The 26,185-nt window shown below is 42.8% G+C and overlaps 2 protein-coding genes across 2 annotated transcripts in view; one reads left to right on the forward strand and one right to left on the reverse strand.

The window, feature by feature from the left end:
* The first annotated feature begins 7,058 nt into the window (after positions 1 to 7,058).
* The window catches only part of RNF183 (ring finger protein 183), a 90,163-nt gene continuing 71,036 nt past the window's right edge, over positions 7,059 to 26,185 (forward strand). Inside the window, exon 1 of the mRNA XM_077475055.1 lies at positions 7,059 to 7,137. The gene's annotated coding sequence lies outside the window, so the exon portion shown is untranslated. The remainder of the gene's footprint in view (positions 7,138 to 26,185) is intronic.
* The window catches only part of LOC143987353 (uncharacterized), a 49,201-nt gene continuing 35,315 nt past the window's right edge, over positions 12,300 to 26,185 (reverse strand). Inside the window, exon 3 of the mRNA XM_077486010.1 lies at positions 12,300 to 13,940. Within this exon, the coding sequence (XP_077342136.1) occupies positions 13,296 to 13,940 (645 nt within the window). The 3' untranslated portion in view covers positions 12,300 to 13,295. The remainder of the gene's footprint in view (positions 13,941 to 26,185) is intronic.

A 26,185-nucleotide genomic window follows, 5' to 3' on the forward strand; every position in this document is an offset into this window, starting at 1 on the left:
GAACCCTTCCAGATTACCGTATTCTGGTTTATGCTTGATTGATTCATCGCTGCTGGCGAGTGGGTCCGCAACATAGGGTAAGAGTACCCCACCTCCCCACCCCCAGAAGGTGGAGGCACTACCCCGGGTGTTATTGTATCACTAACACTATTGCACAGAAGATACGAAGAAATACTGACCTGTCTTCGATTATCTTGCATATATGTTAAGCTGGCCATACACCTATAGAGTATCTGCAGATTTTCTATGGTTAGATGTAAAAAGTGGGAGATTCCTCCATCCACACAGTTTAGTGAATGTGGAGAAATCTGTTGCAATTTTTTCATCTAACCATAGAAAATCTGCAGATAATCTATAGGTGTATGGCTAGCTTTATAGTGGCTTACAATCATGGACTCAGTTTATTGCTTTTACCAACATGTGATGTTTTCATGCTATTGATTTATCACCTATAGTGTTATACATTTAGTGTTTGACACTTATCACCTTGGTTTTGCATATCCTAGATCACACTCGCGGCATTTAACCTAGTGTATATAGTTTGTATGTTGTATTCCTCTATCTCCCTCAGAGTCGTACACTATATACACTCACCATCTGCAATTTAGATTTACTGCAAAGTTTATTTTATTCCGTGCAATTTTTTTTTTTATTGCTGTGAACTAGAACACTCATGCGATTTGGTGTGATTTGCCTTAACCATATTGGGAGTTTATGATATTTTTATTCACAGCGATATATTTGTGTTCACTCACTTATATTTGGTCAAACATTTCTATATTTGTTAAGTTTTTATATACTGATGACATTTTATTTTTGGTCTCACCGCTTGAATACAATATTAGTTTTCTCAACCTTTTTTTAAGTTGCATGGATTGCTCTCATTTTAATACTTGTTAGCATTGAATTTGTCACTTCATTAGTTGTATGTCACTTTCATTCACAAATCCATATGATTTTGTGTGATTTTATTTCACTTTAAGTCCACGTGATTTTGTGCGATATTCCTAAATCGCTTTACTTACACATTTGTTTGATTATAATTTTTATTACGCGCTTTTCCTTGAGTGATGTGATTGTAGTTGCATTATATACATCCTCTATTTTTCCTATTTTGGATGTATTCCTGTACTTAATACATATTATTAGTTACACATTTACCTATCACATCGTTCTACAATAAAGCCCCATACACACTATCAGATTTTCTGCTAATTTTTGTCTTCAGATTTACCAAAACCATGTAGTAGAAGGGCCTGCCTGATTGCATTCACATTGAAACTCCTAAACTTTGACCTCCATATTATATGGTTTTGGTTAATCTGAAGACAAAAATCAGCAGAAAATCTGATAGCGTGTATGGGGCTTTAGTCTTATTGTTGTGTTGGCTGCTCACTTTTGAGGTTGGCGCAGTATTCTCACCACTACTTCCATGTGTGTGTGTGTAAAGGCAGATGGCTCGCAGTCAGGCCAGTGAAGTTCCACCACCCCAAACTCGCTCATCCATGACTTTATGGACCTTGCTTTGCGCACTGGTGTGCAGTCATGTTAGAACAGGAAGGGACCATCCCCAAACTGTTCCTATAAAGTTGGAGCATGTAATTGCCTAAAACGTCTTGGTATACTGATGCCTTAAGAGTTCCCTTCACTGAAACTAAGGGGCCAAGCCCAATCCCTGAAAAACAACCCCACACCATAATCCCCCACCACCAAATGGTTTGGACCAGTGCACAGAGCAAGGTCCATAAAGACATGGAGGAGCGAGTTTAGGGTGGAGGAACTTGACTGGCCTGCACAGAGTCCTGACACACTCCAAAACCTTGTGGACAGCCTTCCCAGAAGAGTTGAAGCTGTTATAGCTGCAAATGATGGACCAACTCAATATTGAACCCTACGGACTAAGACTGGGGTCCAAAATATTTTTGACAATATAGTCTATATCTCACTCAGAGATCATTTTATAGCTTTGGAAGGGCTCATGCTGAGACACAATTAGGGTGGTTTTGATGCTGCAAATTACAATGGACTCTGGTTTACTTTATTTTTTTGTCTTTTTACAGTTTAATTTACATAACAAAATACACATTATAAAGTGAAAATATTGGCATTATTGTATTGATAGAGATTGTTTGTCTATAATTTCCAGAAGACAATTTGATTGCAAGCTATAGCTGATCGAAAGTACTCCACGTGTTCATAGCAGAGGGTGGTAGCAGGCCCGTTCTCTCAGGACTTGTACTGTGGATATGGATGCATGCTATTGGGTTTATTACCCCACTGAATTTTGTGCTTTTTGGGAAGCCTAGTAGGGTCACCTTTCCTAGTAGGGTTATGAGTTTTGCCATATCATGTAGACTGATTTGGGAAATCAGATGGAGCTATCGCCATCACAAACGCTAAGCTTTATGAAGCCACTGGGTGAATCAATGAATCAGCAACTGTATGGAAACTGAAGTATCAGTTTTATTTGGACCATCCATTTAAAGCTCAATTGCAGAAGGATATAATATACGCAAATAATACAGCTCTGTATCATTAATACATCATTAAAGTGGTTCTAAAGCCTCAAGGTTTATTACTTTAATGCATTCATTGCATTAAAGTAAAAAAAAACCTTCTCTGCTGCAGGATCCCCCCAGTCCCCCCCCTTATTCTTACCTGAGCCCAATCCAATCCAGCAACATGCATGAGAGCAGTATCTTTGGCTGCTGTCTCCTTCCTCATTGGGCAGATTGATAGCAGTGGGAGCCATTGGCTCCTGCTCCTGTCGCTGAACTCCAATGACAAGGGATCGGTGGGGGGGGCGCAAGTCCCGTTGTCTTCGCCAATGAATGCAGCAGCAGGGTTTGGGATCGAGCATGCATGAGTGCCCTTACTGGAAGCAGCTCATATAGGGGCACTGGACAGAGAGGGGGAGCCAGGAGCACCGGCAAGGGACCCAAGAGGAGGGGGTTCAGGGCCCACTCTGTGCAATTCCATCAGTTGTGTTGCATTACTCATGTGTTAACAAAGAGCATGCTGATAGGAGGAGATTAGCTCATTAGTCTGCTGCCTCTCATTTCACTATCCAGTCACAGGCTGTGAGAAGGGCAAGATATGGATAAGTTAACTTAACTGCAGGAGAGAAAAAGCAGATCTACTGCCCTGCCAGCCAGGGTTGTACTATCTGGCAGTGCTGTCCAGGGCCAATCCTAGGGTCACAGGGGCCTGGGTGCAGAAATATTTTTTGGTGCCCGCATGGGCGTGGTCATCTTACTAACTCCTCCCCCTTTACAAATGTTTCTATGGCAACAACTCCACCTCTCCATCTGTAAGCCCTACCACTTTGCTTTTAATGTACACAGTGGTTGCGTTTGATGGCATAACTTACACTTGAGGGTAAGGGTGAGGCCAAGCCTGGGTAAATTCAGAGGGTGAGGTGCTATGCTGGTGCAGTGCAGTCACTTACAGCAAGGCAGCTCTCTCTTCAGAAATGCTCTGCCCCGCTCCCTCTGAGCCACACTGTCTGAAGAACATGGCAGAGGTGGGTGGAGCTACTTTATTAGCCACGGAGGCGGCACGCTATGAATGCTGGGGCAACCGTGGCCTCTGACATCACTGGTTGCTAGCTATACGCCGGGTGGCTGTCAATTCTAGAAATCCGTGCAGTCAACAAAGTCACTGCCACAGCTTCGGCACCCCTCCTCTGTAGCAGATTGCAGCGCAAGGGCGGATTGTACCCCGTGCACCTGCCCAGAATCGGCCTTGGTGCTGTTTAACTTTCAGGACTGAATGGGCAAGAATACAAATCTTCTGACAGATAAAACCACTTTCATATACCCTATGTATTTCACCTCCGTGTTTAGCTGTTTGCCCAGAGTTTACCTTTTTAATGCAGTTTCCTACAGTAGTATGAAATGATTATAGTGAATGTTGGTAAAAATTGATGGCACCAGGTAAATAATTTAAAAGACTTAAAGTTGAATTCCAGGCACCACTTTGCTAATCTTAAAAATGTTCCCTGCATCTCCTAAACACCTATTTTGACTAATCGGTGTAAGAAAGAGCTCTTTACTTATTTTCTGGTCCTTTCACGTGATCAGCACTAGATGCAGAGGAGAGAAGGGAGCACTTCAACAGCAGCTGATAATGCTTGGAAGCATGACATTACCCATAGGCTTCAATGGCCCATTCGTTGTCGGCGCTCCCTCTCCCCTGCAGCAGCCGCTAGCTGACACAGGAGCCGGATCATGTAACCGGACCAGAGCAGCCTGACAATAGGTTAGTATACAGCTATTCCTTACACAAATTAGTCAGAATAGATGTTAGGAGGAAGCAGTTTTAAGATTAGTTAGGTGCTGCCTGGAATTCCACTTTTAACCTCCACTTACCTATTTTTGATTCAAATAGATTGGTAAGAACAACACAGTGAATAGCAAGATCCCAAGTATCAATATTGTGAACCCAACACCCCCCACACTTCTCAAGAAGGCCCTGCAGCCATGTTGTCCAGTAGTGATTAGACGATCTGGGCCAGGAGGAATCTGCTGGTCATTGGACAAGAGATAGATTGTCATTAGGGATCCTTTAGCCTCCACCGAGTCCTTTTTTCGTACTGAACATAGCTTGTATCCGGACAGCCAGACCTCCTGGAGGATTTGCATTTCTGGTGGCAGCTGGGCCACAATGTCAAGGTTAGGTTTTATTTTTGGTACTCCTTCTGGAGGAATTTGGGCCAAGTTCCTGCACAGCGGACAGGGAAAGTCCTGGGATTTTTTGAGAAACAGACAAAGTCTGGAGAGACATTCCGTGCAGAATGTGTGAGAACATGGAAGCAATAATGGGGTCTTGAAGATGTTGTCATAGGAGATGTAACAAATTGGGCATTCCAGGCTGTTCTTGAGATCTTCCTCAGATTCAGGCTTATTCGGGGGATCTGTAGCCATTTCATGGTGTTATAAAGAACTTCTTATTTTCCAAATTATGTATGGCAAATTACATCTATCTACTGTGGAGAGAAAAAATAATAATCACCATCAATTATCTGTATTTATTGGGTCAGTTCACCAATGCCTGATAAGGCAGCACTCCTTTGTATACAGTATCTTAGGGGCAGGGTGATAAAACTAAGTTCTACATTGTAGAAAATTAGAAATAACTGGGACAAAATGGATATATATTGTGAGAAAACTTAGATGGGGATATAACTTTTGGGGTTCAACCGTGATTCATTTTTTGGTTGCTAAAGATAAATTGCAACACCAACCTCACAGTTTCTAAACCGATCACTTTTTATGAAGATATGAGATTTTTTTTTTTTTTTTTTTTGTAGCATTTTGTTGAATTGACTGTGAGTTCTGGGGCTTTCATCTTGGAAATTGTGATCCTGGAGCCCCCAAAAGTCTGTGTTGGGTAAACAGAAAGTAAATGGCGAAGATCTGGATATTGCATCGATTAGGATCCCCATTGCCCTGGGAAGCAGTTGCTATGTATTATACCAGTATAAAGGTTGGGCATCATCCCATTCCCTGCCAACCATGCAGATGTTGTGTCAGGTGTGTCAAAAGCTGCTCATACATATAATGTACAATTTAATTCCTTTAGTTCTACCATCAACCATTTAATGCAACGACTTACCTGACTAGATACAACGTGAATGGATTGTTTAGGATTGTCTTCATATTACATAGTTATATCAGATTGTATAGTATATGGCCAGCCTAAGGTTGGTGGGTGGGTGAATCCTCACTTCCCAGGACACTACCTTTCAATTTATCCCATAATCATTACACGTTGATTCTCTCTTTGTGTTGGTGCACTGGAGTTCGAATGAATTAAAAACGTTTTCCCATTCGTAGTCTAAAGCTGATATTTCTTAGTCAACTGATGAAGCTTTTAGCAGTTTGCCATGGCAATTAGAGATAACTTGAGTGGTCATTTGGCTCCTACCCTACAAATTTAAGATAATGAAGATGGTCACTATAGCCCACTATTGTATTGTGATTTTAACGGTTGTGTTGTGGTTGTGGTGACTTGTCGTTATGGCTCAGAATAACTGGTGTCCTCAATGTTTATCCATATTTGAGGATGGTTTTTATGAAGTGTCAGCTCCATTCATTGTTCACCTCCAAGGTTGTCCACATAGTTTAGAAACATCATAGATTAACTTCACCACTAAACAGAGGCAGTCACTAGTCTCTAAGAACACAAACCCTTCTAGAATCACACTGGTATCTACTAAAACATTGCTTTACATGCATCCAAAAGTACAAAAACTGTTCTGTAGAGAATGCCCAAAACATGTAGGAACTTCTAAAAAAAACTATTTACATTGCTGCAGTCCTAGAGGTAGTAAAGATTTTCTGTTATTAATAAGAGCCTATATTTATTGATCGGGTTAATACTGTGTTTGAATGATGAGGTTAATTGGATAGACAATGGTATCTAACAACAATGTTAGAAGCAAACTGGTTTGTTAACTGTGGAAAAAGATGTTAGATGCAGTTTATTTTAACAGCCTTCTCAGTAACACAATCCTGCCCTCCTGGCATTCACAAAGTCTGCTTGGCCATACATTAAGCCCATTCTCATTTAGTCTATTGACATACAAAGCAAATGTAGAAACAGAGTTGATGTTGCATGTCTCTGTTTATGTACGTAAGTCTACATATGTTTAATATAGAATATATTTATCCTAATGTAACTAAAATAACAGTTTTGGACACTCTTTAATCCTAAACCATATGAATATCATCCATCTCAATGACGGCATTAAAGTCTTCCAGCTGAAAGTTTTCAGAAGATTGCCTACCTGGCACATGGGTTTTGTCCATTTGCATCTTTAAGCTCAGTATGGAATCTTATCATTCTTGGGCTGAGTTTCCATTAAGAATTAAAATGTTCTCATCTAGATCAGTGAATCCTCTTGCGTTGAATGAGCTCTGTACTTCTATGTATATAGTTTTTTTTTTTTTTTTTTTTCTCGCCTAGTAACCAACAATCAGCTCTGAGCTGCAAACTTCAGCCAAGAGAGTTCCTTGAGTCATTTGGTCGTCCCTCACCCCTTGGCAACACTAACAATTGGAGAAGGGGAACAATGGAAGGGCTAAGAGGCAACTATCACACATTCATCAACCACATTCTGTAACTGGAGAGTCGGTATGACGGGTTAGGCTTCAATATATACGATCTTTGGGCCTGTGATGTTATTATATTTGTTTATATTGCACGCCTTCCTCATAATGCTTTAGAAAAACAAATCTGGAAATGGAGGTACTGTCTATAGCCTTTAGGTTCCAGTGATCATAAATGTATTGGTACAAAAATGATGGTTTTAGGGCTGCCAGATCGGCTAGGTAGACAAGGAGCAACAAAATGGTTCCTGTCAATTCTTTATTATCACAATGAGGAAATGTATGCTTCAGCTCTTTACGGCACACCAAACTGCATGGACACAGTAATTCCTTCAGCACCAGACAACTTGTGCTAATGTATGCACTGCACTGTATTGGTGGAGCAAGGTGTTGAATACAAATTGACAAACTCAGTGCTGGACTTAGTTAATCTAATACATGCATGATCATGCAAATAGTAACCCCTATGGTGCTATTTTGGATTTAATACTGGCAACAATATACATAAGAGTCCATCCACCCGGAACTGATATTTCAGTTTTGGTAGATGATGGAGAGACAAATCACCTGACAGTTTCTTGCATCTCTCGGTGAAATCTCTCTTGGGTCTGTACACCTGCTGTGGCTATTAGTCCTTCTGGATTTGCACTTTGTTCATATTGACTGGTTCGCTACCAATAGATTGCCACAAGGCCAATTTGGTGCCTATATTTAAAAGGGATCAAAGTCTTTACCAAGTAACTATAGCCCTGTTTGTTTAACCATTTGCCGAGCGGCTCACGCCAATATACGTCGGCATAATGGCTCTACTGTGCAAACTGACGTACCTGTATGTCAGTTCGTAAAAGCAGGATAGCGGGCACGAGCATCCTCCCAGGAGCGTGCCCGGGGGTTTGATGTCCACCATTGTCCAGCGATCGTGGCCAGAAGAGGCAGAGCGTGGAACAAGGCATTTCCCCTATTTTGCCTAGTGGCATGATGGGGATCTACTGTTCCCAGTGATTGGGAGAAGTGATCTCTGTGATGTTTCAGTAAGCCCTCCCCCCCACCACAGTTAGAACACTGATCAATGTAATAATGCCACTGGTCCCCAAAAAGCGTAATTTGGGGTCAGATTTGTCTGTCGCAATGTCGCAGTCCTGCTAAAAAACGCAGCTCACCACCATTACCAGTAAAAACAATGAAATAAAATAACAGTCCCTAAATCAATACCATAGTTTGTAGATGTGGTAACTTTTGCGCAAACCAATCAATATGTGCCTATTGAAAAAAAAAATAAAAATATATATATATATATATATATATATATATATATATATATATATATATATATATATTTTTTTTTTTTATGTATTGCAAATAAAAACCGTAGAGGTGATCAAATACCATCAAAAGTTCTATTTGTGGGGAAAAAAAGAAGGTCAATTTTGTTTGGGTACAGCATTACGTGACCGTGAAATTGTCAGTTAAAGCTACGCAGTGGCTTATCGAAAAAAAAAAAAAATGCTCTGGTCATTAAGGTGGTAAAATCTTCCGGGGCTGAAGTGGTTAACTTCTATATGGGGAAGATAGCTGAGTTAGCATAGATTCATGAAAGACTGATGTTCTTATTAAACAAATTGGATTTCTTTTTATGAGGAAGTAAGCAACAACCTAGACAAAGGAGTGACTGTGGACATAGTATGCTTAGATTTTGCAAAAGCACACACAACTAATGTGTAAGGCCGCGTACACACGGGCGGACTGTTCGCCCAACTTAGTTTGTCAAACAATCCGACAAACAGTCCGCTCAAAATTTGCATGAGCGGACTTGACCACACACGATGAACGAACAGTCCGCTGAAAGCGTGCGCGATGACGTGAACGGCACATACGACGAGACTAGAAAAACGACGTCCTATACACTGCAATGCAACCTTCGGCGTGTAAATCCTTTCTGAGCATGCGCGGAACTTATTTTGACGAACAAGCCTACACACGAGCGGACTGTCCGCTCAAACCAAGTTTCAGCGGACTGTCTTACGGGAATTCCGAAAAACTTTGTTCGTCAGACTGTCCGCTGAAACTGTCCGCTGAAGCCCACACACGAGCGGACTGTCCGCTGAAACACTGTTCAGCGGACAAAGTTGGGCGAACAGTCCGCCCGTGTGTACGCGGCCTAAGTGTGCACTAGGGTCGTCTATTTGAATCTCAACCATGAAGCTACCTGCCTAGAATTTGCATGTTCTCCTTGTGCCTGTGTGGGTTTCCTTCTGGTACTTTGGTTTCCTTCCACACTCCAAAGACATGCTGAAAGGTTAATTGGCTACTATCTAAATTGGCCCTAGTATGTGTATGTATGCCAGTTCGGGCCTTTAGATTGTAAGTTCCTTGAGGGTAGGGACTGATGTTATTGTACAATATATATACTGTATGTAAAGTGCTACATAAATCACCTGTAATAATAGTAATTCATCTTGGAAGACTATAGGGTTTATTTACTGAAGGCAAATCCACTTTGCACTACAAGTACACTTGGAAGTAAAGTCACTGTAAATCCGAGGGGCACATGCAAGGAAAATAGAAAACAGCATTTTTGCTTGATTGAAAAATAAAATCAGCAGAGCTTCCCATCAGATCTACTGTGACTGCCCTTCCAAGTGCACTTGTAGTCAGGGCAGCTGATAGAAATCATGGGGCCCCATACAGTCTACCTGATGGGGGGGGGGGGGGGGGGCACCTTCAGCCCTGGCCACACCTACTGCCCCTCCCCAGACCCCGCTTTGAAACAAAGTGCAGGTAATGGGACATGCCAATGCCATAATGTAAAAATGTGCACCAAAAAATGGAGCCTTGTGGGGATGAGAACATATAAACAAACAGCTGCCTCCTTTTAAAGTGAATAAATCACTAAACTGTGTGAAATTATAAAATAAAGAATAAAGTGCTATACATGTTCATATAAATTTATATGAACATATATAGCGCCTTCTTGATTATTTTTCACAATGCCATAATGTGCTGCAAACAGTGCCATCCATGCCAATTCCATAACGCATGTGACTTCAGTGACAAAAGTGCCACCCATGCTGCCAATGCCATAATGCATGTGCTACCTGCAGAGATAATGCCATCCATGCTGCCAATGCCATAAGGCATGTGCTGCCTGCAGAGACAGTGCCACCTATGCTGCCAATGCCATTATGGCATTGGCAGCATGAGTGGCACTGTTTTTAAATGGCTAGAAAACTGCCTAAAAGACCGTATTCAGAGAGTAGTGATTAATGATTCATATTCTGAATGGTCTAAGGTTATTAGTGGTGTACCCCTAGGTTCAGTGCTGGGATCCTTCCTTTTTTACCTATTTATAAATGATATAGAGTTTGAAATTTACAGTACCATTTCAGTGATTGCAGATGACAAGCTATATAGTAGAATAACGTCCTTACAGGATATCTCCCGGATAACAAGCAATTGAGCTGCAAGTTTGAAAATGACTTTCTATTGCTAGACTTGTCAGGCTTCACAAGTTTGTTGCGCAAATGCAGCAAGTCCGCATTGCCTGACTCCAGATCAACTTTCTTTGCAAACATTCTGCAAGTCTGCTGCAAGTTCTGGTTCAGTTATGTTGTGCAATAGTCATCCCACCACAGAGGTCACTGTGGCTAAATTTTCATGCTGTAGACTTGCAGAGCTCTTCCTGAAGACTCACTACTGCAACTTTGCTCTTGCTAGAGACTTGCCACTCAAATTTGCTACAAATTGGAAAAGTGTCAACTAGAACTTGTGCTTCAAGTGATCGGCAAGTGCACAAATTGCCAGTGAAAATGTACAGCAAGTTAGCAAGACTCACAATTCAACAATGTCACAGATTTGTGGCAAGTTATCCTTGCTATCTGGGTTCCAACTTACAAGCAGACCTGAATGCACTATTTTTGGGCAACTAGCAGAACAGCTGGGGGATTTAATGATCAAGAAGGATCTGGCTATTCTGGTAGATAATAGACCTACAGATGCAAATTTAGTGACACAGAATTGCATGACAATGGAAATTACGTTCTTTTCAATGGTGCCCGTGGACATCAATGCAATGCATGGTTTTCGAAAAGGGTCATGAACAACTTTGGTGCGATTCCAGTGTGAATTTGGCCCCCGTAGAATATGCAAACCACATCCAAGTTGAACTACATTATCGTACTTAAAATCAGATCAAAATCGTATTGCACCTACCCTTAATAATAGCAGACTATGCCAAGCTGCAGTTTCTAAAGCTAGCAAAATCCTTTTTTGTATTAAGAGTTATGGACTAGAAAGGGGGAGAGAGAATTTTTCTCCTGTACAAATCTGGAATATGCAGTTCAGTTTTGGGAACCAGTTAAAAAAGGATATCAGGGGAACTGGAGAACGTGCAAAGAAGGGCAACCAAACTGATAAGAGGCATGGAGGAGCTCAGCTATGAGGAAAGATTAGAGGAACTGAATTTATTCTCTGTTGACAAGAGGAGATTAAGGTGGGATATGATCAACATGTATAAATACATAAGTGGTCCATATAGTGAACTTGGTGTTGATTTATTCACTTTCAGGTCATCACAGAGGACAAGGGGGCACTCTTTGCATCTGGAGGAAAAGAGATTTAACCTTCACATACAGAAAGGCTTCTTCACAGTAAGAGCTGTGAAAATGTGGAATGGACTCCCTCAGGTCTGGAGGCATTCCTAAATTCACAAAATATAACTGTATATTACCATTTATAGGTAGTAACCCCACCAGACATTTTTGATCCAGGGAATTTGTCCCCCCCCCCCCCCCCCCTGGATCAAATAGGGTGTTTTTTTGTTTGTTTGTTTTTTTCCTTCCTCTGGATGAACTGTGGCTATAGGATTCTGTTTATTTAGGTTATTTATATGTTTGTTCTATTGGTTGAACTATATGGATGTGTGTCCTTTTTTAAACCTGATTAACTAGGTAACTATGCACTGAAAATTTCTGAGCAGACAAGAACAGGGCTGGAAATCATGGTAGGGCAATCTCTCCGTTGGACCATCCAAGACACCAGCCCACCATCCTCCATCTAAATTTCACTTTTTGGGTAAATTAACCCATTAAAAGCCTGAAATGCAATTGAAAAGCAGTAGTCGGTGTCTAGCTAGCAAGCAGCTTATGTTTGACCAATAATACAATTAAATCACTCACAGATTAACCAGTATACGAAGAATTTAAGTGTTCTTTATAAATTAAAATCAAAGTTTAAAAAACAACATATTAAGAAACAGACATTTTTACTTTGTTTATCGTTACAATATTGGAGATTAGTATTTTTAAAGTTAAATGACCAATAAACCTGAAATGAAAATTCTTTAGGTTACAGTGTGACAAGTGCTTTTAATTGGATATCTGACATAACATTTTAAAAAAAAGTTTGTACTTGGCTGATGTCAGAATCCTTTAAAACTACTACACTTGGGTGTCCACAAAGACATATTTAGATTTATTATTTTTATTTTTTTTACCATGGATAGAGTTGAGAAAGATTAAGCATCTGTCTGTTTTTTATTCCTGACACTATTGTCGCTATTGGGGAGCATTTCCCTCGCTTCCTGTCAGGAAGTGATGCTAAATCTTTCATTGGGGACACAGAAAAAACATAACCACATTTTCTAGTAGTTCAAAGAAAGGTAAGAACTGACAATGTTTTATTTCTTGTACAGATGTCACAAGGACGGGAACTGAGGAAAAATTTCCCCGATTGAGTTACAGAAAAAATTTAAGAACCTTACAGAAATTTGTAACTGTCCTCTATCTAAAATGAAAAAAAAAATGCCCTATGTTTAGGCTTTATTATACTGTGTGTTCTTACAATCCCATTTTAGATGATTGTAATTTAAATATAATTATTATTTAAAGGATTAGTCCAAACCAAGCTAGAATTTGTGTAAGGTAGATGCCCATGAGACTGATGCTCATTGGATTTTTATCTCTTTGGGACTTGACTTGAGTGGAGGGAAACTTGAACTTCAGTTCCCAACTCTATCCACTTTGAACAATATTAATGTGAAGAGGAAAGAGAGATTCCATAAGGGGAAGGGGCAGCAATGATGGTGGGTAGATTCAAGCAAAGTTGATTATTCTTGATGAGGTCATATTGGTGAGGAATGGCTAAAAGATGTTCCATTGCCATGTGTACACATGTTGCATATATGATTTAAACACGTAGATATGTTGGAAAAAACACAACAAAGAACAGCAGAAGAATACAGCAGGCGAAGATCCACAAGAGGCAACCATAATTCCTTAGCATGAGGTTGCAGCGGTGGTAGTGTGGCTGTCGATTAACTGTAGTCAGGCGATGAGGATGAGAAAAGCTGGGCTGAGCAGGCCCAAGTAGAAAGACTGTAATAATGACATTTTCATCTTGCCCTTGTGGGAAGTGAGACAAAGAGTTTCTGGTACTGCCGACGTAGGTCTCCCCATGATTTTTCCTCCAACAAAGTTTAGACCCTTCTATCCACACTTTCTGCAACTGATTCATCCATGGCGGGTAATGGGAGACAATGTCCATGTTAGGGGGTAGCTGTGGGACTCCCCCCTGTGGGATAGAGACCTTAGCCCTGCAGATGGGACAGCAAAACGTTTCCATCTCTTTCTGAAAAACGCAAAGCTTGGACAAACACTCCATGCAGAAGGTGTGTTTGCAAGGCAATAGTAGAGGAGTTTTGAACACATTATCATAGGATCCAAAGCAAATTGGGCATTCCGGAACTGTATATTCCTGTTCCATGCCTGAAACAAAAATGGACAGTCTGAGAGCAGGCAATATCAGGCTTTGTTCTTTAAAATCAAGTTGGTTTTATAAAGTCAAATGGGATTTAGATCCCAAGATGTCATTGTGGAAGAACATAGATGAATATATGAGTCAAAAGGAGCATTATAAGTTCAGTGTGTGATTCAAGCCCAATCCTTGTGAAATCCAAAATAGCGTAGATGTATAAAGTTTTAATGTGCAGGTATCCAATAGCAAAGATGAGTTCCTATGAAGGCAGAGACGACACAATCTTAGAGAATTGTTTTAAAAAGTTGGGCTGGAGTCAAGGCCCCAATATCTTTTATGCATCAGAAAAAACATTGTAGTAGGTTACTATACCTGTAGAGGAAAGATGAAAGCTTTTGTGCAAAATTTCAGGCCATGGGGCTCTCCGTTCCTTTGGAACGTGACTGTAGATACTTTCTGTCCTGTGTATCAGATCTGAATGCTCAGGTGTCCCTGCTGTCATCCAATTGTTTATAGCTCTGCTTAAAAAAGGGATTGTTCTTGTGTAAAGAGTGTTGGGCCAGAGTAGGCTGTACAGTATTAATTACTTGCTCGTCAGCTCTGTGTTCACATTGCTCCTAGTAACAATATTTACTCATTCTGTTGGCGTGGACTCATACAGTGACACAGGATCATGTTACTCACTGACAATTGAAGACTGTTCTTCTTGATCATCGTAGTCCTTTTCATCGAGGTGCAATATCTTGTTTTACCACATTGATCACCTTTGAGATCAGAGGGAGTCTGCCTATTGCCGAAGGCACAGAGCCAGCTTATTAGAGGAAAGCATCTATTTCCAATCTCATAATGAATTTGCTGGATCATATCTGGAAGATTAATTTTCTAATTCCTATACAGAGGGGAAATGATTGTTCATTAACGTATATGTAAACCATAACCATGAACTTCTCTTATTTGGTCTGTTTAACATACATTGAAAGTGTGTGTTTTTTTTTTTTTTTTTTTTAACCTCCCTGGCGTTATGATTATTTCAGATTTTAGGTGCTGAAAGCGGTACAATTATTTTGCATGGAAATTTGGTGTTTTTATATTGAAGGCCTGTAATTCTTAGAAATAATTCACTTAAATATGTCCAAACAAGAGTCTAATGGACATATGGGGTATGATAAAATTTGAACTATGAAATCGTAAATTATAATATAATAAAAAAAATATATATATCTCAATAATGTAATCAAAAACACTGAAATATGCAGAGTTGCAGAATTGTCGATGTCATTACTTTTAGTGTTCGATGATGAATTTCCCCACAAATTACTATCGCTCAATTCTGCGAGTGATTCTAATTTATTATCACTGTTTTCTAGCTGGTCTATAAGCATTTTGATGTAAACGGACATTTTTTGGTTGCTATGGACAATCTCCAGTTTCCTGGCATAAAGAACAGTATTTTATGATATGAAGCTGCATGCAGGGCACTGGACAAACCACTAGGGACAAAGGGGATGTGTAATTATTTGATACAGTACTGTAATCTGTAAGATTACAGTATACTGTGTGTTTTACTTTTTGAATTTGGCGACAAACTCCGTCCCTGTGCGTCGCAACGCTCGCAGGGAAGGGAGCCCGACGCTATCGCAGATCGAGCGGAGGATGGTTCGCAGGTCACAGCGGGGGACATCGCTGGATCCAGGGGACAAGGTAAGTAACCCCATCCATGGATCCAGCGATGGTATTCCCGAGTTAGACTCGGGACAGCACTTATGGTATTTAACCTCCCTGGCGGTATTCCCGAGTCTGGCTCGGGGTAAGATTTAATGTGTTTGATAAGTTCAAAAACACACCTGTTGATGGTTCAGGAAATTTTGTTAGCTGATAACATTCTTTGCTGACTTATCAACTAGATTGTTCTCCGAGGACTACACCCTCTATGCTATTGACAATGGGAGAGGGGCGGGGTTCCATAGCCCTATATTTTTTCTATTGCCCTGATATAGATTGGTTGTCATCCTAGGACTGGGAGTGTGTTACTGGTAGAATCATATATAAAAATAGACTAAAGGCTTGAAATAAGAAAACAAATGCAGCCACCTAATTTGAGGACTAGTAAGTTACAACATATAAAATGTTTGTTTTCAGGTTTATATATACCCCCCAAGTGAACACTTGTGTGACTTCTATGTTTGCAATATAACCCTATAGTGGAGACACTGGGGAGCAACGGTTGGCTGTTTTTGATGTGGGACCTTGCACCAAAATGCAAGGTCAACTTATTAGAACGGGGTCTACCCCCCCCCCCCCCCCCCCCTGTAAAAAATCACTATCATTTATAAGGGCAAAAATGTACCTGCAAAAAAAAAAAAAAAAGTTAAACCCTTTACAGTATTTAACTCTTGTCTTCGCATTACCACTCTTCCTCAAGATTCCTGGGGAACAATGAGTACCCCATATCTCACAGTAAGGATCATGACATTACCCTGGGCGCTGGAGGTAGAAGAGAGGGGTAAGATAAGTATATGTAGTGCTTACCCCCAGAGAAGTAGTTTTATATGGTCCCTTGTTCCCGTTCACACATAGGGGGTTATTTACTAAACGCAAATCCACTTTGCGCTACAAGTGCACTCCAAGTGCAGCCACTGTAGATCTGAGGGGAACATGCAAGGAAAATAAAAAAACAGCATTTTTAGCTTGCACATGATTGGTTGATAAAATCAGCAGAGCTTCCCTTGATTTCAGATCTTCCCCATCAGATCTACAGCGACTGCACTTTCAAGTGCACTTGTAGTTCAAAGTGGATTTGCATTTAGTAAATCAACCCCATGGTATCAGAGGCGCTGTGGCGGCAGAGGACTAGGTCTGTGTCCTGACTCCCGAATAAATGGATGCAAGCAAACATTTATTGATGGGCGATGGCAGGCTGCATTGATGGGCGCTGGTGAGGCTGCATTTGATGGGCGCTTCATTAAAAATGTGGAGTATACATGGGAAGGGCAAAGGGGGTGGGGTCATGGGCGTCCGCAGCAAGGGGGGTCAAGTGCCCCCCCTGGAATCCTCAAGGTGTTGCATGACCACAACAGATGTATTGCAATGTAAAAAGATGTACATTCTCTAGGCTATATGGGCATGGTACACAGCTGCTAACTTCCAATACAAAGTGAAGATGAATTCTCTGTTATATAACACATATGCATTACCAGTGGAAAGATTTTCATGAGATTGTCAAAAAGGGGTGGAGCATGAGTAGCCTTAAAATGATGCCCCCCCCCCTGGAAAAAAGTTCTGGGGACGCCCATGGGTGGGGTCAGGGGTGGGGCCAAAAATCATTGCACTAGCCCTGTTTACAATAATTGTCTGTATTAAACCCTGCTAGTCTGTATGTTGGGGCCCATATCTGGCATTGGAGCTCTCGTAATAAGTTCTTCCTAACCAGGTAATGGTGACCATAACGACACCTGGTCCCATGGGCTCCTGCCCTTTTAGGAGGTACCACTTTATTGAGGTTGATACATGAAGTGGGCTGGGTTGATATTTGGAGACATAATAATCCTCACTCTAAGCAATTCTCCTCCTGCTTCTCCAAATCTCATGGTTCTCTTTCTAGAATCGACTTGGCTGTGAGTAACTTGGCTATGCTCCTCTCAATCTCTGAGGTCCTTTTATAGACCCAGCTGTGTTTCTGATCACTTCTGTATGATACGGGTAAAGCTTTTCCTATCTCACGTAGAGTTCGAGCATGCATGAGTTTTTTTTGCCCAGCAGGACCACATTGGTTCTCCCCTTGTCCAATGGGAAGCGTTTAAAGCATATTTGAGGTGTAATTCACAAGGCAAAAAGAGCTTATTTGGGTCTGAGGGAGCAAATAGAGTCTCAGGTATCCCCTCAGGTATGGTATTTCCTCCGGTGGGGAGACACCACTAAGGAACCTTAGCTAAACAGAAGGGAGGGGGGGGGGGGTGAGGCTATGTTACCTAGAGTGGAGGAGACAGTGGTCTCTCTGGCTCCTCTCGGCAGTCTGATCGGCTAGGGAGCTGAACGTTCGTACAGACTGCTTCTGCACACTCCAAGCTTCTCTTGGGTGAGCAAGAAGCTTGAGGAGGTCCGCCGGTTCGTTCGCCCAGTGGTGGCGCTGCAGCAGGATGTCCCAGGTCCCCTGTATTGTGCAGTCGGCATGGAGCTGGGAAGCCGGACTGGATGATAGGGTGACGTCATTTCCGGTGGGGGTGGACATCTTCGCTGGATCCGCGTCTTCTGGTTCCGAAAGCGGCCTGTCAAGGGGATCTGAGCGTTTGGCAGGTGCGGCCTCTCTGTAAGCTGTACAGAAAGCTATCGGAGGCACGTTGAGACCACACATCCTCAGTAGGAGAATGTCCAAAGCAGAGGCTTCAAGAGCGGCTCCTGGGTACAACGGCACCAGCCACTCAAAGGTAAGGGGAACCCTGGGGAGGTGTTCCCTTGTTGTCCAGTAGCTCCACTGGTGTTTTTTTGCCCTTGGTGGTCGGGGGGAAGGGGAGTGTATCTGGCACCCTGGTGGTGGTTGGTCCTGGGGGGGGGGCACTCCCGGTGGTCCTCTAAGTAGCACTGGTGTACTATAGCTTATGCTGCCCTCTTTTATTTCTGTGTGTTGCAGAAAGCCACGGGGGGGGGGGGGTGGGGGCGACGATTTTTCGCCCTCCTGAACAGCCCAAAAAGTCCCAATGACAAGGTCACAGTGGGAGGAAGGTTGGGACATGGGGTTGCTTTCAGACCCTATGGATCGAAGGATGGATTCGCTTTTGAAGAAAGCCTGGGACTCGGTAGGGGTGCTACATCTCCAGTTCAGAGCACTTCCCTTTGGGCTATCCTCTCCCCCCTGTATCTTCACCAAAGTTATGGTAGAAGTACTGGCGTTCCTGCGACTCAGGGGAATCTTGGTGATCGCATATCTCGACGATCTTCTCCTGTTTGCCCCTTCTCCAGTGCAGTTGATTTAGGACCTGTATGTAGCAAAATATATTTTAGACAGCCTGGGGTGGCTTTTGAACCTGGAGAAGTCCAACTTAGTTCCATCCCAAAGGGTCACCTTCTTGGGCTATGTGTTGGACTCAACATAGCTAAAGGTCTTCCTTCCCTTGGAGAAAATCCAAAAGGTAGACAAAGCATTGTTGTTTCGCCAGGGCAGCTGTCGAGTCTCAGTGAGAGAGGTCATGTCGGCCTTGGGCTTACTGACGTCCACTCTCCCAGCAGTTCAGTGGTCGGGGTTACATTTCCGTCCTCTGCAACTATTCATCTTGAGGGTCTGGGACCATAGCCAGGGGTCTTTTGGATTCTCTGGTTTCGGTTCCAACTCGGGTCAAAAGGTTCCTTTGGTGGTGGAGAAAGGGGGCAAATCCGTCACAAGGTCTGGAGTGGGTTTTACCGGTGACCAGGGTTGTTAAAACTGATGCGAGCGGCTCAGGCTAGGGAGCGCACCTAGACTCCCAGTTGGTACAAGGTACCTGGGACAGGAGGGAGACAAAGAAGTCCTCGAATTGGAGGGAGCTGAAGGCAGTAGATCTGGCACTCGGGACCTTTCAGGGGGAACTTTAGGTACAGCATGTGCGAGTGCGGTCGGACAATTCCTCTGTGGTGCTTTACGTCAACAGGCAGGGGGGCACCAGGAGCTGAACCTTATGGGCCCTAGCAGAAGCCATCCTCAGGTGGGCCGAGGCAAATGTCCTATCCCTTTCAGCGATACATTTTGAAGGGGGAGCAAAATCGGGTAGTGGATTTCCTCAGCAGGAGAACGCTGAGGGAAGGCAACTGAGTTTTGAAGCAAGAGGTTTTCGAAATGGTCGCCCAAAGGTGGGGGATTCCTTCGGTGGACCTTTTTGCCTCAAGGGAAAACGCGAAAGTGGGTCTCTTCTTTTCCATGAAGTGGGGAGACGGGGCGTTAGGAGTGGATGCACTAGCACAGAGCTGGAGATTCTCCAAGTGCTATGCTTTCCCCCCTCCCGTTCTGATTCCTGCAGTGTTAAGGAAGTTTCAGGCGGAGAGCACTACTCTCATTCTAATCGCGCCACACTGGCCCAGGAGGCCGTGGTTCTCCATTCTGAAGGGTCTGTCTGTGGAACCCCCCCTGGATGCTCCCAGTCCAGGAGGATCTTCTTTCTCAAGGTCCAATCTGCTGTCCTCAGGTGGAGCGGTGGACCCTTGCAGCTTGGCTACTGAGGAGGAATTGCTGAGGGGCAAAGGGTTCTCGGATAGCTTAGTAGCCACTCTCCTATCTACTTGAAGGTATGGAAGCGGTTCAATAGCTGGTGCTCAGAGAGCTCCTTTGATGTGCGGAGCTCTGTAGCCGTTTTGGAATTTCTGCAGGCAGGGACGGATAAAGGCTTAGCCCTTGGTACCTTGAAAGGTCAGGTATCCGTTTTAATCGTGTTTCTGGAAAAACATCTAGCAACAGACCCATGGATAGTGAGGTTTTTTAGAGCCTTAAGTAGGCAGAGACCTGTCAGAAATTCCCCTTTCCCAGTGTGGGATCTTTCATTACTTTTACAGGTTCTCACGGGGGAACCGTTTGAGCCATTGGAATCTTGCACGTTAAGATTGATCACTCTCAAAACAGTGTTTTTGGTGGCAATCACTACAGCAAGGAGAGTGAGTGAACTCGAAAGCCCTTTCTGTTAGGACACCCTTTTTTCAGGTTTTTCCAGACCGTTTGATTTTTAGAACGGATCTGGCCTTTTTACCAAAGGAAGCTTCTAGTTTTCATAGAGACCAGGAGATTGTGTTGCCTACTTTCTGTTCAAATCCTGTGAGAGAACAGGAACACGTTTTTCATAGATTGGACGTTAGATGTGTCCTTCATTATTTAGATTGTACAAGTCGGTTCAGGAAGTCTGATTCACTTTTTGTGTTTTCAGGGGCCAAGAAGGGTTCCAGAGAATCTAGATGCACAATAGCCAGATGGTTAAGGTGGGCCATTGGGCAGGCTTACGTGATAGGGGGTCTAGAACCCCCAGTTGGGACCAGGGCAGTGGCGACTTCTCAGGCAGAGTGGGCTGGTGCTTCACCAGAACAGATTTATAGAGCTGCGACATGGTCCAGTTTTTCTACTTTCGTGAAGCACAACAAATTTGATCTTCTGTCAGCCAAGGACCAAGCCTTTGGTCGTAAGGTGCTGTAGGCAGTAGTCCCACCCTAAGGTAAGGTGCTCGCTTATCCTCTCAACGGTGGCTGTCCTGAAAGACGGACTAGGGAAAAACTGAGTTACATACCAGTAACATCCTTTTCCAGGAGTCTTTCAGGACAACATCGGTACCCACCCAGGGTTTTGGATATCTTTGGGAACTCATCGCATGAGACCGGCAGGTAGGATAAAAGGTTTGTTTGTTTGACGTGTTCTTGCGTCTCCCCAGTTGGCCGGAGGTACTCTGGAAAAACTGAGAGGATGGCGGGAGGATGAGACTTAAATTGTGAAATTGAAGGCGGTATTTCCTAAGAGGGGAGGTGCCAGGGTCTCTCTACGGTGGCTGTCCTGAAAGACTCCTGGAAAAGGATGTTACCGGTAAGTAACTCAGTTTTTTTTTTTTTTTTCTAGGTTAGCTTTTTTTGGAGGAAGGGGCACTAGATGCCTGCTGGTGAGGATTGCTAATTCACACCAACGCTCACCTGCCATTGGAACTATTAGAGCCCAGACAGGTCGCCTAATGCGCTCTCCGGATTTGGTTCTGAAAGTACTGGCACTATATTATGAAAAGCTATACCTTCCCACTCTGGTGTATGCTTTTTCAGCACTGGCAAATTATTTGAGTACTGTTACATTTCCATGTTTCTCTCTAGCTCAGAAAAAGGATTTAGGTTGCCCGATTACCTTAGAAGAATTGCAGTTGGTTGGTTTCTTTCCAAACTGTAATGCTCCTGGGGAGGATGGTCTTCCCATGGAAATATGTAAACAATATGCTAAGGTGTTGCTGCCACGTTTGTTGAAGGTTTTCAATGCTTCCCGGGACCATAATAGTCTGCCTCCCTCTATGTCTAAGGCTAATAATATCATTTTATTAGAATCAGGCAAAGACATGTCAGATCCAGGATCCTATAGACCAATTTTGCTACTACAAAGTGATATTAAACTTGCGGCTAATATCCTGGCAATAAGGTTGAATAGGGTTATGATGTCCATTGTGCATTCTGATAAAGCTGGCTTCATGCCAAATAAGTCAACCTCTCTCAATCTGAGGAAGATCTTTCTTAATATGCAGTTTCAGGCAGATAATGTAGGGCATTGCTCTCGCTTGATGTTATGAAAGCCTTCAGCAGCATTGTGTGGACTTCTTTCTGGGAGGCGTTGTCAAAATTTGGTTTTGGTGAGGATTACATTTCCTGGGTGTGCTTCCTATATAGTCACCCACAAGCAGAAATTAGAGCTTCTGGTACAATGTCTCACACTTTCCACCTAAGCGGGGCATGCGACAGTGATGCCTGTTGTCGCCCTTGCTGTTTGCCCTAGCCATTGAACCGCTGGCTATCCTGGTTGGTTATACTTGGTTATACTATCTAGCGGCTCAGCTGTAGCACTTGATTGGTACAATGTCTGGGGCAGAAGAGTAGAGGGGAACCTAGGTCCAGCTTTTCTACGGGCATGATGCTATACACGGTTAGAAGGAAATCTATCCCGATAGCTCTTGAAGCTCAGGCATTTGGTAAACTGAATAAATCCTACCCAACATATAATCTCATTCAGAAAGTTTGGAAAAAGACCAAATGCATTAAAAAGGTAACTGGGTATACAGAATTTAGTCCCATTTGGCTTAATAAGACACACATTGAACTGGCCAAACGTAGCGTATGATGTACAGTTTCCTAGCCAAATTCTCTATAATGGGGTACTACTATCCTTTGATGCTTTGCAGAAGAAAATTAACTTAAGCCTCCATCTATGTATTTTTACTATTTACAGCTCAGACATGCAGTTGTGACTCTGGGTAGATCCTCTGAGAGTCCACCAAAGGATTCATATCGCGAAGCTACGCTATGTTGCTCCAGTCTTTCCTTTCTAAATGCCCCCTAAGGGTGTTGGCAAAATGGGAGGGAGATGTGGGTCAACTCACAGAAGAACAGTGGAAGGAAGCTCTCAAATCTGTGACGTCCTGCTTGTTAAATGTGGCACAGATTAACCCAGCTATAAATTCTGTTGTGGGTATATTATACACCTTATAGGTTGCATGTCATGGGTCTGTGACCAACACCTGAATGCTCCTAGATGTAAGCGAGATCACAGTAAGTTAATACATATGCTATGAAGATGCCCAAAATTACATATGTATTGGCGTGGAGTGGTTTACACCTAGAACAGGGTATTTCAGGTATCACTTCCTCTTGACCCAAAACAGTGCTTGCTCAGTCTGTTGGATGAATTTGAGTTGGAAAACCACAGTAGAGAAGCCATAGTCGGTTATATTCCTAGCTTATAAGTTGATAATGGTACATTGGAAGTCAGAGGACCCTCCTACAGTTGGGGAATGAATAACTAATGCATTATGGATAGAAAAGTTATATAGCAACACAGATATGGGCTCCATGGTTCCTGAGCTAGCCTGGCAGACCTGATCATGAACAGGCTACTGAGGCTTAATGTTGGATGATACCGCTTATGAAATGGGAGCGATTTGTTGATTTCAAGGATGCATACTATTTAAACATGTCTCCACTGGCAGTGATTGTTATATGTACAAAAAGTAAACTGAACTGTTTGGCTTTATTTTATGCATTTCTCAATGAAGCTCTTTTCTGGATAAAAAAATAAATAAATAAATAAAAGCGAAAATACTGTTTCTCTTTAATGGGGTGCAGTAGGGTTTGGCCAGTGGTCTCTCACCAACTCCTGGGTTGACAGCTGGTCTCCCTCTATTCTTCTTCTTTGGCAGCTCAGTAAATTCAGCAGCAGCGACATTCTCCCCAGCAATCTGGAGGCAGCACTGGTCAGCGACAGTGGTGTTCTCTCCATCGATCAGGTGGCAGAATCGGTCAGTGATAGTGGCCTTCTCATGTACCAGGAGATATCTGCTACTCTACCTCTCTGTGTTCCTGATGCAATGGCAAACATTCTGCTAACAGCATGGTCTGTCTTCCACAATGTCCTCATCACATCTGACTCAAGGTCAGAAACAGACCTTCCTTTTTCTTTCCACAGAGCCAAGCAGGTCATGATGGGTAGTGTATGTGTAGTTCCATTGCCAATCTGTAATACTTGCTCAGTCTGTCTGTAGACTACATCTTACACAAGTCATAGTTGCACCCATCAGGCTCTGCCCTTCGCACAATCCACAGCAGCTCAGTTTCCTTCTCTCTGATTCTAGGTGGTGAGGAGAGCTGTCCTTCAGCTCTCTCTGTGGCTGCATATAGTCCTAAAAAGAGAAGTCCAGCCTAAACCTATCTAAGATTAAACCTGCTCCCACCCCAATTTTAAGCCCTATACAAACTACCATGTAAAAGAGTGTGTGTGTGTGTGTGTGTGTGTGTGTGTGTGTGTGTGTGTGTGTGTATATATATATATCTCTAAGGGCACTCCGGTCCAGTCATGTGACTGGCTCCCAGCGCCGGCTTTAGGGGAGAGGAGGGACAGTGGACAACGAATGCCCCATAGTGATGTCACCACCCAGGCATTGGAGCTGTTGTCACTGCCTTTCCTCTCTCCTGAAACCAGCACTGGAAGCATTCACGTGACTGGACTGGAGTGCCCTTAGATTGGGTAAGTATCCACATATTTCCTTTAGTTTACAGGGTAGTTAGTATAGGGCAATGATGGTGAACCTTGGCACCCCAGATATTTTGGAACTACATTTCCCATGATGCTCAACTACACTGCAGAATGCATGAGCTTCTTGGGAAATGTAGTTCCAAAATATCTGGGGTGCCAAGGTTCGCCATCACTGCTATAGGGCTTACAATGGAGGTCGGAGCAAGTTTTAATCTTAAGATCGGTTTTAATCAGATTTCTACTTTTACAGCCTTAGAGGAAGAGAGAAAGTGCAAAGCACCAGCAGTGCACTCACATCACTTCCGGTTGCAGAGCTCCGGTCAATGGAACGCCATACTGGTTTGAAGCTCCTGTACTGCAACCAAGCTATGCTAGTTCACACACCTGACTGTGTCACGTGGTGTTTTTAAACTTACATTTTTTAATAAAAATAAAATCTAAATTTACACTACGAGTACCCATCTCTTTTGTCCATGAGGATAACCTGTGGTTTACCACGGAGGAGGTAACTACTGCAACTTAATATATTGGGAACGGCTTCCACCTGGAGGGGCACAAGGATCTGGATACCCCATCACGTGCTGAGCTAAGGAGGAGGTGAATCACCTGAGGACTGCCACTAAGCTCAGTGCATGTAATTTACCCCTGCAGGGGTGCAGGGATCTGGTGAGTGGGGAACTAAAGGAGCACGGAAGTCACCTAAATTGCTACATAGGCATGAGTCACTTTTGGATAAGCACAAGTCACTTGAAACCTTGCCATTTTCTGCACCAGGACTGAACTTAAAATCTATTATCAACTACTTTTTTTTATATATACATCTTTTTAACGGAAAAACTCCTTTCAATAGATTGTGTTAATGCACTTATTTTTGTTCACTAATGATTTGGATACAATTGGATACAATTCATGCTTCACCTTTATGATATAGTTGTTGAGATGAATTGTTTAAGATGAAATTTGGCTGACGCACCAGTTTGCAATTAGCACAACTACGTCTTAAGCACAGGATGAGAACACCTGTTATGTTATGTTAATATTTATTTTATTTGTGATTAACCACGCTATCTAGCACGCACTACTCATTCTTGAGAGCGATTCACTGTGAAGGATTACCCTTCGGGTGATGGCAGTGTCTTTTCACCTATTTATTGCACATTTGACCTGGGAAGAGTGACCCATTGCAGAGGAGCACTCTTCAGGTGACGGGCAGTACCCCCACCCCTATATTTTATATAATTTTCTCTATTGGTACTCCCTTGGGGGAGGCAGCAGCCCAGCCTACACCAAAGTGCGGAATCTAACAAATATTCACTTTTTGTCTTTTGAGATGCAGCTAGGCTCTCCACATCAAATCTTTGGGTCACAAACTATGTTTTCCCAGCTTTGGGCACAGACGTATGACTTGATTGCAAAGTTTGCATAGAGAACTCTTCTGCTAGAAAGAGGGAAACTAAGGAAGTTGACTGCTTCCATTTTAAGGTCAATAAACAGGGGGCAATATGTGAGCAGACATCTCCCTCACAATCGCTGAATTACTTAAATCAAATAAATAGGCTTTAAATGATGGGATTCATGGTACATGTAAAAAAAGTTTTTAAAGCAA

This window comes from Lithobates pipiens, unplaced genomic scaffold, assembly GCF_037356315.1.
Source record: "Lithobates pipiens isolate NorthernLeopardFrog02 unplaced genomic scaffold, aLitPip1_a1.2 Scaffold_1, whole genome shotgun sequence".
Classification (NCBI taxonomy): domain Eukaryota; kingdom Metazoa; phylum Chordata; class Amphibia; order Anura; family Ranidae; genus Lithobates; species Lithobates pipiens.